This window comes from Chiroxiphia lanceolata, chromosome 5 (assembly GCF_009829145.1).
Source record: "Chiroxiphia lanceolata isolate bChiLan1 chromosome 5, bChiLan1.pri, whole genome shotgun sequence".
Classification (NCBI taxonomy): domain Eukaryota; kingdom Metazoa; phylum Chordata; class Aves; order Passeriformes; family Pipridae; genus Chiroxiphia; species Chiroxiphia lanceolata.
The window spans coordinates 33,404,856-33,417,200 of NC_045641.1; the positions used below are offsets into that span (position 1 = coordinate 33,404,856).

At 40.7% G+C, this 12,345-nt stretch overlaps 1 protein-coding gene across 1 annotated transcript in view; it reads right to left on the reverse strand.

The window, feature by feature from the left end:
- PPM1H (protein phosphatase, Mg2+/Mn2+ dependent 1H) overlaps positions 1 to 12,345 on the reverse strand; it is a 131,463-nt gene that overhangs the window by 40,246 nt on the left and 78,872 nt on the right. The window contains exon 5 of the mRNA XM_032689584.1: positions 1,780 to 1,864. Within this exon, the coding sequence (XP_032545475.1) occupies positions 1,780 to 1,864 (85 nt within the window). The remainder of the gene's footprint in view (positions 1 to 1,779; positions 1,865 to 12,345) is intronic.

A 12,345-nucleotide genomic window follows, 5' to 3' on the forward strand; every position in this document is an offset into this window, starting at 1 on the left:
AAGAAATCTGGGGTCATCTTTTTTTTTTTTAACAATAGAGTAAAAATGTTATTTACGGAATATCATGTTTGAAATTATCTCTAATTTTATTTCACGCTCTTGCTGTCTTGAATGTATTCTCTTTGAACATGATACCCATAGACCTGGGATATTTGTTATATATAGAATTAAAATAAACAAACAAAGGTAAAGGAATTTTCCAGAGCAGAAACAAAAAAGCAGAAATATTTTTCAGATCAGCTACTGGTTTCAAATACAAGCCAGAAAGGATATCAAAAGAGAAAAACAATCCTTGTAGGCAATATTTTATCTTGTATTTCCTACAGAAGTAGCAGACTCCCTAGATGCTAAAGATACCTTTTATTTTAAAGGTTAACAAATTATTTTAAATTTAACTAAACTGTAAATATTTATTAGGCCTCTTTTCCATTTTTTCTCTGAATATGAATACTCCCAAAGGCAGTTTTCCCTCTGAAATATTCAGCTTCAAGCCAGTGAACCTGAGTGAAAAAAAATCAAGTGTGACAATTGAGGAAACACTTAAAATTTTTTCTTTGGAACCTTCCACCCCACCTTTCAACCACCAGCATTTTGTCTAGTTTCAAACCACATTGCTTGGGCCAGGTTGAAGAAAAGAGACGTGTGGTAGTTTGGTCTAGGCCTTCCTTCATGACCAGTTCGTAGCCAAGGAAGGGTCCAGATTTACCCAGTATTCCCTACAATTTTTACGTAAGTCAGACTATAAGAAGAAAGGAGGGAAGGCCTTCACTCTCTTTCCTTCTGGCGGCTTGGAGGTGCAGGTTCCCTGCTGTTGAGTCTGCCATGTTGGGGAGCGAGGCCTGGTAAGGCCTTGTCAACCTTGGGAGGCGGAGGTTGCCGGCGATCGTCCCGGAGCGACTCTCGGTTGTCCCAAGGAGAGTAGTGAGATATTTCTTTGCTAACTCTTTTAGTGGATAGATATTGGGCTACTAATTGGGATATATAGATATAGATATATATTTTATTTTGGTTTTGTTCCTTTTCCCTTCCCCAGAGGTGGCGCTGGGGGAAGGGAAATCCCACTAGCCTTGGCCTGTCCCCCTCAAGTCAGGCAAGGTTGACAGTGAGCCTGCCTTGGCCGAAGCTTAAATTTCTAAGAGGAAAAAGCAGGAGACCAGAAGAAGCACAGAAGAAATTTCTCAGCCATGTTAGGAATGACATTTTGACAAACAGCCAACCAACTTCAACCAACCAATCTGACCATTGATGAAAAACTTAAAAGGTAACAGGATTGTTTGCATGAAAAATAACACTATGCATTTTGACTTATGTTACTTAGGCAGCTTATCAGCAAATACAGCCTAGTGTATAAAGCATCCCATATATCCTCAGACAGTCACCCTGTCCCAGCTTTATGGGTGCTGCTACACTAAATAAAATCAGTCCTTGATCACCCACCCCAACCTGCAGCTACTAATATTCACTGAGATCACCTCTAAATTGGATATATTTTCCCTGATCAAGATACTACCAGCATACTATTGGAATAAATTAATCAAACTCTGCAATATCAATGGTCCTCACTGAAGAGATAAGACTCCTTTCACTGAGATTTGCACCACCAGGCTTTTCTTCACTTTTGCTGATGGCTAAAAGACATATATGATCAGTCACTGGTGTTCAGTGAACACACCATCCTTCACTAAGCCACAGTAACTCAGTGGCATTCCTCTGAGCCTTAGGTGTTACTGGGCAATGCTGGTCATCAGCAACACCTGATTTGGTCCTCAGGTCTCTTACCAGATACTGAAGTCGCTGGCGTTCAGTCTCTGGAGTGAATTCTGAAGACATTGGAATGACATCACCATTTCGGATTATTATAGCCCTGTAACAGTAATAGAACGTCATCAGTGCAGAAAAAAAAAAAAAAGTAAAAAATACCCAGGAAACCCCAGGGTACAGTCACACTTATTCTCTTCAGAATCACAGTCAAATAAAGCCATTTCTTTTCTACTGAGGTGGTCAGCAGAACAGGATAATAATTTCTGCCCTGCATCCTTTAGACTGGATAGCAAAGTATAATGCATAAGCCAAGTTCATTTCAGAGCTCACAAAAACATCCAAGCAACAAAGGCAGGAGTTATTTCAGTTGATATCTACAGAGTATCCTTATTAAGTGAAATGCAGACACCCAGAGGAGACGCGCAGAATCACTGATTGTAGAACAACTCTTTGCAGATTTTAATACCAGTTGGGGCTGACAGTGTCTAAATGACTGCCTTCAAATGCCTCACGCAAGCACTTTCCAATTATTGATTGGTCATATATCACATCAGAACATTTCTACTCCAACAGCAAATGGAAATAGCAAAGTGAATCCTATTTAACACAAATTTAACTAGTTATCTGCCAAAAGATTACAGGTAATGGAATGAGCATAGATCAGCCAGGGGATTTCAGGCACACTTCTGCAAATCACAGAGAGGAAATTCTCTCAAATACCTGCCTGTTGCCTCTTAACAATCTGCTATGCTGCACGCAAAATATGGCCCAATCCTTCCCTGGTGTAATGCCACTGGTTGGAATACAAGTCACAAGAAGGGAGAATTTACCCAATATTCCTATTGCATTCTGCAGTCATGTATTCACTCACAGAATCACATTCCTTTATCTTTCCATTATTTAAGCAACTCTGTAAGTATGGTTGGTGCTTTTGAAGTGCTGCGTAAATTAGATATCATCTTACAGACTTTAATGCCTACTTTGGAGCTTTTTCTCAGCCATCAGGAGATTAATTTAGTGTTTGGATAGTAGCAGTGTACCATGTCTCCTCTTGAATTCAGACAGAATCTGGTGTAGCTAAAACAAGCATTTGCCACTTGGATTCCAGTTTCTCTGTGTTTTAAATGGCCTCATTTCTGTGATCTTTTCATCCCATTGGTGTGCTATTTACGAGCTAGCTTACTTCCCTTGGTAATTCAATGAATTTGCTGTCATTGTTCCTATGCCAGGTGTTCTGATGGCACTGTAATCCAACCAACAAATATGGTAGGCACACGAAGACTGAAAACTTAAACCTCTAAACTCAAAACATAAGCAGTTTGAGAAAACCAGCTCAGGTACAAACCAGGTTTGTAAAATTAGTGGTTCCAGGTCTTGTGGATAGGTCATTGAAGTAAAATTGTCTCCCAATGGTCATCTACTATTGCTAGTATGCAAAAGGCAGGAGCATTATCTATGAGGAAAGGAACTGTTCACATTTCTGAGATTCATGTGTCAAAGAACAGACAGGTTCAGGATGGTGCTACAATGCGAGATGTAGGAAGAGGCTCTAGTGACAAGGGGAAAACTGCTCTGCTTGGACAGGTAACAAATTTAATGCTGCTGGATGTCCAGCACTCCCTTGCAAATAATCCCATGTAGAAATTAGAGGTAGGCAGGAGTGCAACCTACATATTGAAGGCTCCCACTGGCCCTCCACTGCTACACTTAAAAACAATATTGTCTGCTTGAAATGAGACAGACATGGTGGTTGTAATTCTTCAATTTCTTAAAACAAATTTGTGCAGAATTTTTGACAGAATTTTTTCTTTTTTATGGATACACTACCGGCTTACAAAAGTGCCTATCCAATGAAAAATAATAAAAGTTTGCTGATTTTATTTTTTATTTCTGAGACAGTCATTTAAATGTGAATTAAGAATTCTACCACGTCTTTTCTGCCGCAACACCTTTGCTTTTACTTTTGCAATTCCTAAAGTATTCAGCTTTGAACCAGATTAATTTACTCAAACAGTGAACACTTTTTATAACCTTTTTATATGTTATTTGATTCACTTGAGTAGGCCTGCACTTAAGGGGACTGTGGGTTTAGTATGTACCCTGACAACAGTCTAGACTAGACTGATCAAAGGAGCTGATCAGACACTAACCAAATTTTACACACGAGTTTAAGTGAGTCATAAGGGATTTTCTGATCTTGTGCTTGTCTGAAAGAGCTAATATAAAACCACACATTGATATAACTGCTAGCACATCAGTCTAATTTTCTAATTATCCCTTGCTTCCCCTTTAATCACCATTTCACAGGAAATCCATATTTTAAAGACCACTCAGACCAGTCTGAGGTTCACCTTTTTCTTTGTGCACGTAGACATACTTCCTATATATGTTGATAGCTGTCATTCTCACTTCTATGGGTAGAATTGGGCCCTGAGGGACTCACATAAAAAGCAATTCAGAGGCGAGTGGGTCAACCTTTCATGGCTCAACTTATTTCACTAGAAATTGCAGCCACCTGGGATGAAAAGCACAACCCAGCACACACACCAAAAAAAAAAAAAATCTTTGGAGGGGGAGGAATTAAAGCAATACTGTTGATACCTGATAAAACAGAGCCTCAGTTTTATATTCTTCATTAATGTTTTCAGCAGTTGGACTTTATTCTACTTGCAAGTTACAGCTGCTCATAAGAGTTAAGTGATTTGATCTGAGGAATTAGACAGCTTTAGATATGAGTAATGGGAGGGATGCAGATGCACACGTACAGGTCACTGGTCCAAATTCAACTGTGGTGGGCTTCTAATCCCTTACCTGGCTCTTTACCTTTCTGAACCAGCTGCTCAGCCATTTCATGACAGCAAAGGTTATTTCTGAAAGCCCAAATGACACAAATGGACACATTTGTTGGCCGTCTCACTAGAGAGGCTGGGTGCAAAAGCCTGGCTTGGGAGCCAACCTGCCCCGTGGGATTTTCCTGGTGATTGAAGAGGTGCCGACTCGGGCCCTAATTGGGTTTGGAGACTGAAATGCCCTTTCTGTGACCTTCCAGTGACAGAGCTGCCAAGCACTGACTGAAGGCTTTTCCCACTGCGCAACCTCCAGAGCCCTGAATTCAACAGCCCAGAGTCAATAACTGCTCACGAGGAGGGAGTCTGGCTGATGCAGCAGCTGCAAACAGCTCCAGCAACTGCTTTTAGAGACCCACTCTATATGGTCCTGCAGGACAATTAATTTTAACTTTACACTGCCTAATGGACTAAGCAGCAACATGGTGTTACATGAGCATTACTGCTTCTGCCATGCATGAAAGACGCATGTATGCAAGGAAATAGCGCTCTGAAAGCATTTTGCTCCCCATGCATTGAGGATATATGAATATATGATTTTATGCCAGAATACAGCTGTCCTATTAAACTGTCAGAAATAACTACATAGGAAGCAAGAACACAAATAGATGCGGTGCCCAGAGAGCATCTGATTCTGCCATGTTTAATAGTGACATTTTAATTTCAGCCACACTGGTGAAACACATTATAGCAGAGCCACAGGGCAAGCCTGCCAAAGGCAGATGGATGATTCATGTTTGCAGGGAAGAAGTATGTCAACACTAACCAAATATTCTCTGATGGCAAGGTTGCTTCAGACCCATACCAATCATTAATTTATATCACCAGTGAAGTAGTAATTAAAAAAAAAAAGCTTTATTGGCAGGATAGGAAACCAGGAGTCACAGATCTGCAGCCCCCTCAGTGCATTGCCCTCCACGCTCCATGGCTCTGATGCCCTCTCCACACAGCATCGTCTACAGCGAGTAAACAGGAGAAACTGCTGTGAGGTCTTGAGGCCATAGAGGCCAGTAAGTCACTTATTTTGATCCCTTCTAAAAACAAATTATAGATTTCTCTGAGTCCTTTCCCCTCTCTTGAACCCAGCTACCTAACTCCCTACCCACAGGAACTACAGACTGTACTTGCCATTGCATTTCAGAGATGTGTGTTCTGCACGACAATTAAAGCATGTTCACTAATCCAAAGCTGGTAAATACTCACAGAAAACAGGAATATAACAGGGGAAAAAAGTCCCCAATACATGGTAGCCTAAAATAGAAGGAACAATAATCTGATTTTTTCTCTCTCTTCTGGCCACTTCACTGAGTTCTTCTGACTCAGAGAAGCCATGCCCCGAACAACTAAATGTGGAGCAAGAGATATGCCAGTGCCTCAGTGCGCAAGGCAGAACTGGCAGTCATGGCAAATCCTGCAGCTGGCTATGTCTACTCAGTCACACAGAAATGAAAAGAAACACCAGGATCTTAAAAGGCTGCACGTACCCCACAGAAAACAGTACCTTTATCTTCTGGATTGACATGACTGTGTAGTCCATAATGATCAGCTAAATTCACACAGAACATTACATATATGCTTTTTTTCTATATTCAGATTCAATACTTTGAAATTATATTTGGTGCCTTAGTATATATCCCCTTTTAAAATACATGGGGAATGAAGCAACAAAAGGGTAAGAATCTGTCACTGTGCTGTAATGCTGCTGTCATGCTCAGGATATAGCAACAACACTGGCTTAAGGAAAATATTGATATATCAACTGCTTTTGCACTTTTAATATGGATAAAAACGGCCACCTCTCCTTGAATCAAACAGGGTTTGTTTTTTTTTTCCTTTTGTGGAGAATACAATCAGATGAAAACTGCACAGCATCCTTTCTGAGTTTCTTATGAGAAACAGAGGGAAACTCATACATTTTAGAGGAAGCTCTTGTTGGTTCTCTCATTCAATCACACAGAGAAAGAAACAGTTTAGTGAACAAGGTCAAAAGTGTAATTCCACTGCTGTCATGGGTCTATTGGGATTCTAGTGTTCAAAACAAAGAGGCATCTCCAACTGTTAGGAGTATTCAGGGGACACCCTGATTCCATGACACACTTTTTCAGCCAAAAATGATCTGAAATGCAACATTAAACTGCACATTTCTACAAAAGAGGGTAAAAATCTGGTAAAGGTGTTAAAGAGAGACTATTCAGAAAACCCTTTTTGACAGTGTGTATCAATTCCAAGTCACTGGGAGGATGTATCCATTTTGTCAAAAGGTATTAAGCACGTGGATTCAGTACAGATGAAGCAGAAGTGTCTGGCCTGCCTGGAAAGGTATTAGAAATGTGTCAATGGAAAAGAAAGAGAGATTAAACTGACAGAAGGAATAAGACAGGGTATTATTACACTGAAAGGGGAACCAAGCAGTAGATTTTAATTAGGTGTGTCACAAAACAGCAGAGGAAAAAAAAAAAAGTAAATCCTAGAACTGTGGAATAAGTTTATGTTGGTACTTGTTTACTATGGTAACTAAATGCATATATTTAAAGAATCCAAGGAAGATCAATGCTAACGCCTGGTAAGATTCAAACTAGTTGTGTTTTTTTTAAATTTATTTCCCCTTCTTAATTGCTAAGAAGTGAAAGAAGATGACTATAAAATGATTAAAAAGAGAAACGTTTCTCTCTTGTTCAAATGAAGTACTGGAACTTGCAGCCATTATGATTACTGATGACTTTTAATACATTCAGCACTGACACCTTGGTTTCACTTATTATGAACTGAGTTACTCTCAGTCCCATGCAAACCCATTTCTCACTGTTTCTTTAGAAACCAGGTGAAAATACACTGACAATAATCATGGAACTATATTGCAAAGCCTTTAATGATTTCCTTAATTTTATTAATTTAGGTAGGCTGAGGATAGTGAAACAAACCACTAGATAACATCTAGCTGGCATTAAAATAGGTCCCAGCAACGACATATCCATCTCCATAAAACTCAGGTGAAAGCAGCAGCCCTCAGCAAATCAATGGAAAAACCCTCTGGCTGCCTCCCACTAATAATACCCAAGATAATGCCCCAAGTCCTACTCGTCATCGCTATCAAGAAGGAAACAAGCAACAAACAAGGGAAGGAGTAGAGCCAATGAAAATCGCCTCTTGTCCTCATTTTCCCTCTCCTGCCACTCAACAGTCTTGTCACCCTGATTTCGTTGTATTTTTCAGTGCAAACATGAGGCTGTTCACAGAAATATTCTGACAGAATAGAAAAACTGGATCATTTTTCTTTCAGGCAAACAAAGTCAATGTTATGAAGGAACATAGCCACCCTGCTTGTGGCTCTTCCTGTGACAATACAGTTTTGTGTTATGCTATGGTTAAAGCAGGCTGCTCAGACACTTTCGTTCATCACTTGGGGGAACTTCAGCTCCCTCAAGCCAATAAAAGGTGTGAGAACTTGCCTTGGTGAAGTATTGCAAAAGCAATTTCCTATAGGAGTGTGCTTTGGCATTTCCTGCCGAAACAATGAAGATCCCTCCTGAACTGCTGCTAAGTTTTTTTGCGGGCTGCCACCCACCCTAGCTACTCCAAGAGTTAATATCTCAGCAGCACAACTGCCAAGTGCAGCCCCTGCTCCAGCAGGATGCTGACTGGGCATTTCCAGGTATTTCATTTAAGGTCCTTTCTTCATGTCCTTGCACCAGCATGGAGCAAAGCATGCTACATCTCTCCTGTGGCAAGATGACAACCTCCTCCTGCCTTTGAGAAGAACCAGGCAAAGAAATGAGGAAATCCAGTCCCTGCAAAAACCTCTGAAAGTTGTCTTTCAGAGGCAGGCTACCTACAAACACACGACCTGTTCCTCTGCACACACACGTAGAGCTTTACAGAGTATTCAGTTAACCAACTCATTCATGTTTACATGCTTGTTTAGTGATTCCTTTAGAGAAGGACACAATGGGCACAATGAGGCTGTTGAAATACTCTAAAGCCACTATCTGGTGAATTGTATCATTATTGTATTATTTCTAATAAAGGACCCCAAATCAGCAAGTAGAAGCTATTTCTCTAAGAAAAATAATTTTCATAGATTTCCATGGAAGGGCTTACTTCTCCATCTACATTAGCACCTGAGCCAGCCAGCATCTTCCTTACTGCCACCAAAAATAATAAAAATCTGAATTTTTATAACTGATCTCATATTGCATCCCATGTATTCACTAACTACCTAGTAAGCAGCAGTTAAAAGGATTTTCTACTGCTGGTGGCCTCCCTCTGCTTTATATATTGCATGTAACCCTGAGAAGCACTTGATAGTCACCGACGATGTAACTAAATTACTTCAGTTGTTTCTGTATCACTTCTCAACTCTACAGTTCTAAATTAAACAGCTGAGCTTGCAGGTTTGTCCACACTGGAGAGAGTTCAGAGAAGACACATTACTTCCTCGTTTTTGACCCCTGGAGCTGTACTCTTCTAATTATCAATGCCTCTTTGGTGGGCAGCAGCTCCATTCCCATGGGATCCTCCCGTGAATTCCCTGCTCTAGTTTAGGTCCTCAAGTGTCTTTCTTATCTGATGAAATGCTCTGTAATTTGTAATCTGTTGGTTTACACCTGAACACATCGATCTTTCAGAAAGGGCTTCAGCTGGCAGCTAGGAAGCTATTACAAGCCAGTTTATAGTGACACTACTAGCACATGAGAACTGCTCACCGTTGGTTCCAGTACCCTTAGGCTGGAGATTTACTGCTCTCACAGGATTCATTTTGCCCATGATGATTTCAGTGTGTTCTTCGTTTGAACACAGTTAAGGCCGGGGTTGCAATGATGATAGACCACCACATTTCTGTATCACGGCTGAACAACATGCCACCAACTACTCAGGCCATGCCAGGAAAACGAACAAAGAAGTGCAGTCATGTCTCTGTGGCCAGCTCTGAGCTTTGGGATTGGTATCTGTGGAATCAAAGTCTTTTTCCCTGCTGTCCAGGATATCACATTCATCTCCAGGACGAGTTACTATGGCAACTAAACCTAGGCTTAGTGGATGAAGGCATTGCTGTGCAAGTCAGTGTTTATTTTTGACAGTAATATGGCTGGGATATGGCTGACCATGTAAAATGGAAGAAGCAAGGATTTTTTTATCTCCCTGCTCTTCACTGTCTTACTATTGAGGAAGAAGGAATGACTTTTAGCACTTAAACTCATATCTACTTTGATCTCAGCTTTTCTACTTAGTAGCAGTTGCAGGATGTTGGAGCAAGCTGGACCAACATGTAAAAGTAGACTGAAAGTGTCAGTCTCTGCTCACTCCGCATTGATGAATTTTACCCAAGTCCTGCTTTATTCACCCACAGAGAAGTGACAAGGGAAGCCCTCTCTGAAAGCCCCAGGAGCAGGGCTCAAGCTGCACTGAATAGCTGCTGCTGAGGTTGAACAGCCTGGGCTGCCTGTCAAGCTCACAGAATTCAGAGGACGTGAAAAGCTTTCCAACATGGTAGGGATCGCAGCAGACTTTGAAACATTCACCAAGCAAACCTGGGGTGTTCCCTCTGGCCCTTCTCCCACAGTACGGTTGAGACCTAGAGAACCAAGGTGCCCAGCCTGCTTTGTATGCCTTGGCCCTGGCCCTGCAACACTGGAATGAAGAACTTGCATATGTCTCTGTGGTCAGCTACAAAGGCAGAGATTTAAAAGACAGTTTGTTTGGGTTTTGTTGGCTTACTTTTTTCTTTCTTTTTTTTAAAGGTTGAAAAACATATGAGAATTAAAGTTAATAGAATTCTTTACTCCTGGAAACCAATACCAATGAACTGTGGGTTTCCAGTTTACCGATATTACTTGAATAGCCAAAATTCCTCTCCTTCCTTGTAATCTGGAACATAAGATGATGTCTGTGTAGCTAGGATCAGAAATTTAACTGAACGTACCAAATGTACCCCTCACCAAAAATGTTTACAATGGCTTCAATACCTGCTGATTGCCATAGACATTGCTAGGGCATACAGTCTCCCAGGAAAAACAAGAGTTTGGAAAAGAGGTAGGACATTTGTTTTGTCTTCAAAAGCCTAAAAAGATTTACTACGAAATTAATAATTTCTTCCGAGTCAGTGCTGGATATAACATGCCAGTACCCTGGAACTTGTCATCCAAGTTCCAGGGTAGAAAATGCTCTTTCTCATCACTGTACTTTGAGTGCAATGACTTATTTCTGATCCAACACCTTTACTTCACGTCTCACCTTAAGTATTTCTTGAAGCGCCTCCAAAAGCTTTACCCAGCACAAAATCCTGCAGTATCTGAGGTTGCTGCTATTCCTAGGAATCCTGTGCTCTGGCCAGGCAGGAGAAGAGGAGAAGTGCTTTCTGCAGGCCTGCAAGTCATGCTTCTAAGGAAAAGAGGCAGGGGGGGCAGAGAGACGGGGCTTGGCCATGTCTCCTGAATATGACTAAGATGCCATGATCTTTTCCAACATTTTTGGCTAGGTAGGATCAGAATTCTCTACCTACCAAACTGCAGTCAGTGAAGGAGAATGTGTGCTAGAGAGACGTGCTTTGCCTTGAATTAAGTCTCTCCTCACTACACAGACTTGTGAGTAAACCAGACTTAAGTTATTTGTTACCCTGAAATGATCAAACATTTATTTTCAAGTGATTCTGTCAGAATCAATAATAAGCTAAAAAGAGGATGTATACATAGATTGGCCAAAATACATAGGTGTTGCTTTCATCTCCTGAGAGGCATCTTTTGAGAATCTGGAGGAATGAGAACTTCAGAGGATGAAGAAGAGTCACTACTGATTGCATGCTCCCAAGGCAAAAAGGCCCTGAGTGTCATTCAGATTTGCAACTTTCTTTGTCTCATCTTTAGGAGAAGACAGAAAAAAAAGAACGGCAGACTAAAGAAGCTTAGTAACTGAGTTAGTCTTTCCTTTAGACCTTTAAGTCTCTAGTATTAAGCACAGTTATTGTTGTTTATACAGACACAGATGTAAGAAGACAGAGAGGGCTTAGGCAGACCACTCAAGGAAAACAGGGAAAATACACACTATTTAGATTAGAAGACGGGTAGTTATGAAAAACAGAAAATTAAAGCTTCCTAGAAAGACACTAAACCAAAGACTAAAGTAAACTAGTTCTACAATAGCAATATTTTCACTTTTTAGTTTCCATCCTTACACAGTGTTAGTGCTTCTAGCAAAAACGACCCTGCTGGAGCACCTCGAAGAAGAGGTCGGATACCATGAACTACAAATATGGGTCAGAATCATCAATTCTTACTTCTCAGAAATTCTATTTAAGCTACAGTGCCAGTCAGCAGATACGTGGCTGTTTTCATGCCCCTCTCATTTACTTCATAAAAGCAAATTAATGCCCCAAATTTGACTTCCTACAATGAGAACCAAGCATGAGGGAAGCAGCTGACAAGCACCATGACAAAGAAGAGGAAAGACAAACGTACTGAGTTTCAACACAAGCAGCAAATCCAGAAAGGACTGAAATGGTAAACAAATTCAATTTTCATTTCACTATTTTATTACACTGGGAGAAGACTATGTTACAAACACACTTTTCCACATTTGGGCTCTTGAAGTACTAATGAAGTTGTTTTACCTGCATCCACTTGGAAGCACCACAAAAACATTCACTCAACAAGCTCCTATCATTTAATAAGCCCAAATGCCTTAGCATTAATTCTACACTTGTGAAAAGGAGGAGAAAATCTATTCTGGATGTGAGGATATATGT